This window comes from Anneissia japonica, unplaced genomic scaffold, assembly GCF_011630105.1.
Source record: "Anneissia japonica isolate Jap-2015-1 unplaced genomic scaffold, ASM1163010v1 scaffold234_len1672027_cov178, whole genome shotgun sequence".
Taxonomy (NCBI): Eukaryota; Metazoa; Echinodermata; class Crinoidea; order Comatulida; family Comatulidae; genus Anneissia; species Anneissia japonica.
Genome location: NW_022738761.1, coordinates 936216 through 943550, shown reverse-complemented (window position 1 = coordinate 943550; position 7335 = coordinate 936216). Strand labels below are relative to the sequence as shown.

The following is a 7335-nucleotide window of genomic DNA, read 5'->3' as shown; positions in this document are numbered from 1 at the left end:
AGGCCCATAGTTTATCCTCTTTCTCTCTAGCCTCTGGTATTACTGTACCTATCAACACTTTATAAAAGGGGGTACTAGCTGTTGTTGTTGTAGATATTATACTAACATTTAATAAACATCCAGGAAGGTCACAGTTAGTTACACACGTACATCCCATAAATCCGTAAGATATCATAGGCCTACCGTAGGTAAACATAGAAAGAGCAATGATAGTAAAACGCGAGCGTCACGACATTGCGATTGTGTCTGCTCTTGTTTCTCGTATCGAACTTAGTCGAGTCAATCCGAGATGGCCCGAGTGAAGTTTCATGCAAATGTTTCGTACGGGAAAAAAAATCGCGAACGGGACTTTGCTCTCTTGTTCTATTTATACTCTTTGATATGGCTCTGATTATTCGCCCCGCTCGACGCCCCCCTGTATATTGTATTGTATGCCTACTCAAACGAAATCGTCTTTCTGCTTGGCTTCATTGACATGTTTTTTGAAATTGCACTGATTTTTTTAATGCTGTTAATAACAGTGTATTTCTACACAGCATTATTTAGACAAGGCTACGTTGATGCTGCAGGGAAAGCTGTTTTAATCACAGGCTGTGACACGGGTTTCGGTAACCAACTGGCAAAGGCTCTTGATGGCATCGGCTACCAAGTGTATGCAGGTAACTGGGGCGGCTAACACTTTCGCAAAAAGCCAAAAAAAAAAAAAAAATGCACAGCTCGACGTGCTAGCAAGCGCGGAAACGCTGTATAAACCTCTATAAATTTATAAAGGTATCTTTTATAATTATGTGTTGTGACTGTGAGAAGAACATTGAAGTAACAAAATTCAGAGTTAAAAGTTAGGTGCGAAAGTGCATTAGCGCGATTAATTACATCTCGCATGATCTCAGACTTGATTTTTTAACCACACAGAGAGAATTAGTTTAAACGAATTCCTCCATGGTATAACTGCGCACCCACCTCCACAAATATGGAACGCCAAAAGGACAAATTACAAGTGGCGCAGTGCAATAGTCAAATGGCGCGCAATGCTATGGAAGTCTGTTTTAGTTCGACCAGTACCAGTGAATTTCGGAGGTCCTTAAGTTAAGTGGCGGCCGCCGGATAATTATGCGGCAGGTGCAGCCGCCACTTAAGTATCTGGCGGCTGTGCCACTTAATTATCTGGCGGCCGTGCCACTTAATTATCTGGCGGCCGTGTCACTTAATTATCTGGCGGCTGCCATAATCATGTGTCAGTCATATAGCCATTTCACAAAATATATCAATATCTTTGCTGTAGCGCATCAACTGTTTTGTATGTTCTGTATTTGCTGTTTAATCATAGAGTACAACAGTTGTGTCATCTCAACACCAGGTGGCGCCCTTTGAATTGTCAACCAGACGTTGGTTACCATTCATCACGCCTGGATGACTTCATAATCTTAATGGTTTAGAATAGGCTTTTTGGAATAGGCATTCTAAAACTTAATAATCTACCATCAAAATGTACTAAAAACACAAAAGACCACATTATATTAGTTATCGAACACGCATTTCCAATCATTATTTAAATCTACAAAGAAAAACTAAGATACAACATCTTAATAATTATGTTAGAAATTGAGATCAATGGTTGTCCGTTTGAACTCATTTTGTGTCACTGATAGCAACGGAGTAGTCATTTTCTATTGTGACGTAACACTGTAGTACTCCTAGTGATATTGTTTGCTATAGCAGGGTTAAACATTAAAGGGCATAAAATAGATATAAAAGCATACTAGTAGTAGCTGGTCACCATAGCTTATAATAGCAGTCTTATAGCACCCATTAAAAAACAATCACAGTGTTAAGTATTAAATAGCGATTATAAGCATGTTAGTAGCTGTTACAATAGCTATAGCTTATAATAGAAGTCATAACACCCATTTCACAAAATATAGCATCACTATTTTAAGCATTACTGTAAATAGCGATTAAAAGAATGTCATTAAACAGGCATTTGCGACAATAGGCGTTAGGGTTAAACACATCATCAGGCGTTTGTGACGGTAGGTTTAGGGTTGAGCATGTCAGCCCTTTTACCATGTCTTGAACTGTGTCCACTAATAATGAATAGGGGTTCATGCTAGCCATTGCAGTAATGAATATTAATAGGGTTAATAATCATTTCAGAATTTGCCAGTAGGAACTGTGTATGCTAATGAATAGGCATTTTCACCGGCCATTTGCAATGAATACCTAGTTATTTTTCCTATTTGATATATTTTAACCCTAACACCTACTGTATTGTCGCAAATGTCTATTCAATGGTAAACTGCTGATGTGATCCAACCCTACCCCACAAAATAACTTCAACAGACCGGTAAGCTGCTGACGTGTTTAAACCTAAAGCCTATCAGCACAAACGCCTGATGTGCTTAACCCTAACCCCTATCGTCACAAAAGCTTATTCAATGTTAAATGGTTAAACTGCTGGCATGCTTAACCCTAATGCCTATCATTGCAAATGCCTATTCAATGGTTTCAACAGTGTATAGCAAAAATGCAGTTAAAGCATTGTGACAGCTACTAACATGCTTTTAATCGCTATTTAATGCTAAACCCAGTGATTGCTATATTTTGTGAAATTGGTGCTATATAATTGATCTTATAAGCTATAGATAGTGACCAGCTACTAGCATGCTTTTAAGCACTACCATATATAATGCCTTTTAGTGCTTAACCCAGCTATAGCAGTTGACATTTATCACTATGATATAGTGATAAAATAGCAGATATACCACATACAAAATAGTTGATGTGCTACAGAAATGATATTGCCATATTCTGTAAAATGGGTGCTATATGACTGCTATTATTAGCTTAAAAGCTGTAGCTAATGACCAGTTACTACAATAATTTTATTAAAATGATATTTAATGATAGGACAATCCTGCGCTTCAGTAGCCCATTCTCTATTCTGTATTTAAGGCTATACTGCAACCTGGGTACTACAGTACATAAATAAGTGGCAGCCACCAGATAAATAAGTGGCGGCCGCCAGATGATTAAGTGGCGGCCACCAGATAATTAAGTGGCGGCCGCCACTTTAGTTTTGCATTGCGCTACTTGACATTTACAATGTGCCACTTGACTTTTGCACTGTGCCACTTGTAATTTGTCTTTTTGGCATTCCATACACAAAAAATCCCCCCCCCCCTCCTCTCATTACGTAGGCCCTACTTGCTTGCTTGATGCTTGCTTGATGATAGTGGGTGTTTTGGGGGTGATTAGGGATCGGAGTTTAGTGAGCATTTTTAACAATACGCCACTGGTAGGGCATATACTAGAGGCTAGAGAGAGGTACGTCCTAGGCTAGGAATCGGACTAGATAGGAGGCATCCTCATATATCTAGGGCTGATAAAGCTTATTTAAAAATAAAAAAGATTAAGGAAAAACAGATAATATATGAGAATAGAAAAGATAAATGTTTCTGGCACTTCATACTTGAAAACATTTTTTTTTTCAAGGTTGTTTGTTCAAAGATGGAGAGCAAGCACAGAAATTGAAAACTGTAACTTCATCTAATTTAATCATTCTCCAGCTTGATGTGACCAGTGATCAGCAAGTTGAGGATGCCCTTCAGATAATTGATGAGAGTCTCAAACTAAAGAACATAAAGGGTGTGTTTGGTATTAAGGTCAAATGAAATTAATTGCTATTTTCACATCCCTGCCCTCATAAAAATTTTTTTAGTAAAACGTCTGTTTCATTGATTTTTTCGATCTGTAACTTTTTGAAAGATTTGATATCTAGTGTGGTTCTGTTATATGAGTAATTCATTTATATTCATTTCATTTTTATGGTATTTAAATTTATTTTGTGGGTGATACGAAGAATCTTTTATGAATGAAATGGTATCTTTTAATTGGTTGACAAAAGATCTCCACTATACATGTATAAAACAATGGCCGTAATTTAATCACTCAAATTATACCATTATTTAATCAGTTTACCAAAAGAATTTTAAAAAAGCAGGGGATAAATTTGGCCTTCGGGTCTGAAGGGGCGTATCTGAGTACTTGTCATTTAATTTGGGTTGTGGCGAAATAGGTTACAGAAAGGGGCTTTAGGGGAAGGGATAAAATTATCCAGGTGGAATGTTATTTATTAGAGGAAGTTAAGTTTATCCAATAAAGATATTTTATATTCATGTATTTATCAAGGTGAAATCCAGAGAAGCGTTTTTATCTCCTTAATAAATTACTCAAAAATTTTAAAGTAATACATAATCACAAAAAGATATCTTTTGGACAGTGTTTCCAATTTGTTTATCTTTTATTTAGGTTTGTGGGCTGTAGTGAATAATGCAGGAACTTCAACATTTGGCCAGGTCGAATGGAACACTATGGAAATCTATAAATTTGTTTCTGAAGTTAATCTGTTTGGAACAATAAGAATAACTAAAGCATTTTTGCCTTTGATAAGGCAAGCCAAAGGTCAGTGTGATTTATCATGGAAGTCAAAGTTTATTCATCAATGTCAAAGATCCATGAAGGGGAAGGGGAAGTGGTGGTGGGGGAGGGGCGGTAGTGCTGCTACTTCAGTGTGTACGTCATTATTGATGTTTCAAATTTTCACAGCCCATGGCTGTTGGTTTACACAAGTTTAATAACTTTTCTTTTATTCACTTCTAGGCCGTGTTGTTAACGTAGCCAGTGGGCTTGCAAGGCAAAGTGCTGCTGGTCGCTCTCCCTATGTTGTATCAAAGTATGGTGTTGAGGGCTTCTCTCAATGTCTACGCTACGAAATGAAGAAATGGGGTGTACATGTCAGCATAATAGAACCAGGAAATTTTATTGCTGCCACAAATATTTTCACCGACGAGAGCATCAAGAGGTTGTCGACAAAATTGTGGAATGGAATGAAACCAGAAGTACAGGAAGCATATGGGAGAGAAGAGTTCGACAAATCTGTTAGAACCATGAGGAATTTTGCTGAGAATGGGGTCAAGGACACATCTCCGGTTGTGAATGGCATGAAAGATGCTGTGACAAGTAAATATCCAAAGACTCGTTATGAGATCAAGGATCTGTATTGGCACATACGTACTTTCATTATGCTGCATCTACCGGAGGTGGTAGGTGATAAGTTATATCATTCAATATAGAGAGGGTGGGGGTAGGTTTCATTGTTACATAAATAATAATTAACCATTTTAATGTACAAATTCCAAGTAAATTAACAATTATAAATTAATATAATAATAAAGTAGAGAGAGGAGGCTGCTGTGGGAAGAACTTGTGCCTTTCTGAGGACCATTTTGACTCCCTGCTGACTGAGTTAAACTGCCCTTTGCTCAAGAAACCAGGTCAGAACATTGTATCTACAGTACTATAAAATATCACTTGGATGTACCCATAAAAGAGCTCAGCAGTAGTGGTAGTTGCAGTGGCGGATCTAGAGGGGTGAATAGGGTGGCTAGACACCCACCTTCATTTACCGTGAAAAGAAAAATAATGGTCACTGTCTCGTTTACTCTGGTAAAACATGCACTTTCTATTTTAAGCTTGCTTCTTTTCAGATTCCATTTAAGATCGTCTAACAGTCTACTAATTATAAACAAACCACAAATGGGAGGGGACGCCCATCCTAAAATCACCTTTCCCCCTCCCCGGTTCTTCTCACCTCCCATTATCCACCCCCCCCCCCCCCCCCTGCTAAATCCTAGATCGGTCACTGATTATCCAAGATGATGGTATGGTTTTTATATGAAAATGAAAATAAACTATCCAGCAAATGATACTGTATAGTATTCCCGTTTTTACAAATTAAAAATGATAGAATATTAATAATAAATTAATAATAAAAATGATACTGTTCAGCAAAAATGTATGTAAAGAAATATGGGCCATTGTATACACAATATACAGATAGATGATATGAAGGTTCATGTGATTTTTAAAATATTTTCACCAATGCTTAATTTGAGAATTTTCTTCTCTGTTTGGGCAGCTGCGTATACTTTCTGTGGTTTTTTGAGCCGCAACACGGGTGGTGGCGCTTAGTATCTGAAAAGAAAGACGCTATATAAATGCCGGGAGCGATAGTGATGATATGACGGCACTATCCCATGAACGATTCTGGAGAAAATAGTGACACTGGGTATCGTACAATCTCCCAGGCATCTTCATGCAATGTGGGTGAGGTGGGTGAGTTGTGTAGTCGAGCGGTAAGGCAAGGGCACTGTTAATTACTGTACATCGGTGCTGGTTCGATTGGTTAAACAAAATAAAACAGTCTCCTCAGATAAGGATTTACAAAATAGGAGATTCAGTATATACATCTGGCTTGTGGCTCGTGTGCACTTGAAAGAACCCACTGCATCTTTTTTAAAGAGTAGGGGGTTATCACGACGCTATGATGTGAACTCAGCACCTCTCTACGTCTGCTACAGTAGTCACGGACCACGTCCCACGCCAATACGCAAATCGGCACAATCAGTGGCAGATTCAAGGGGGCCCGTGCCCCCATTAAATTTTTCAAAATAAAATTCTACTCAAATTTTGAGTCTAAGGGTGCCTTTTCCAGCCATCTAGAGGGCCATATTTATAATTTTTTTTTACCTCAGCCCCAACCATAGTGGGTCTGACAATAGAGCCTCCATCTGTGGAAGTCCTCCTCTGGGCCCCTCTATTTCAAATTCCTGGATCTGACAATGATACTGCGAGCTATGAGTTATTTTCCTACCTTTTACTGTTCGGATAAATTGAGTACATAGACACACAAATAACCTCCATATATATTTATTATACTTTAGTAAAAAACAGTAGATTATAGTATTATTAAAACTGAATGACATACAGAATTAAATAGATAGTTTTAGTAAAAGATTTGCACTAATTCAATCACACATTGTTCTGTCATCTATGTGACACAAATTTATAAATATCCATCAAAATTTAAAATTCTATAAAATAAAGTCAACGTTCTCTGAGATTCTGCATACAGTATACAGTACACAAATGATATCCATGTTAAATTTGGAATCCAATATACAGGTACTACTGTATACTGCAATTGGCAGTTGATTGAATACATTTAAAAATCAATATAATGTCCATATTTAACCAATTGTTTTTACTTTTCAAAGCTTCCAAAACAGATTATAAATGGGTCATTCCGTGTCAAATCAACCAATTTTTTGAAAAGTGGTCCGGGTCACCTCTTGGATTTGGCTGAAAATTTTATATATTGTTGATCTATCTATATAATGAACACATGCAAAAAAAAAATTCCCAATTCCAAGTCGTTTGCGAGTTATGGCCTGTCAAAGTTGGGTACTAAAATTTTTTAAATTACAAAATTCGCAT

At 37.4% G+C, this 7335-nt stretch overlaps 1 protein-coding gene across 2 annotated transcripts; it reads left to right on the top strand.

The window, feature by feature from the left end:
- The first annotated feature begins 436 nt into the window (after positions 1–436).
- On the top strand, positions 437–5905 carry LOC117117770 (D-beta-hydroxybutyrate dehydrogenase, mitochondrial-like). 2 transcript variants are annotated; one of them, XM_033262200.1, is made up of 4 exons: positions 437–659; positions 3493–3645; positions 4309–4461; positions 4660–5905. In XM_033262200.1, the coding sequence occupies exons 1-4, from the start codon at positions 476–478 to the stop codon at positions 5130–5132; spliced, it is 963 nt and encodes a 320-aa protein (XP_033118091.1). In that variant the 5' UTR covers positions 437–475; the 3' UTR covers positions 5133–5905. The 2 variants fall into 2 exon arrangements, with proteins under 2 accessions (XP_033118091.1, XP_033118092.1); XM_033262201.1 differs by lacking the exon at positions 3493–3645 and having other exon boundaries at positions 491–659.
- The last annotated feature ends 1430 nt before the right edge of the window (positions 5906–7335 follow it).

Bases quoted from the DNA above. Each gene is read 5' to 3' on its own strand.
- LOC117117770 (XM_033262200.1), top strand. From the start codon at position 476: ATGTTTTTTGAAATTGCACTGATTTTTTTAATGCTGTTAATAACAGTG. The intron at 660-3,492 runs GTAACTGGGGCG...TTTTTTTTCAAG, and splicing joins CGGCTACCAAGTGTATGCAG to GTTGTTTGTTCAAAGATGGA. The intron at 4,462-4,659 runs GTCAGTGTGATT...ATTCACTTCTAG, and splicing joins TTTGATAAGGCAAGCCAAAG to GCCGTGTTGTTAACGTAGCC.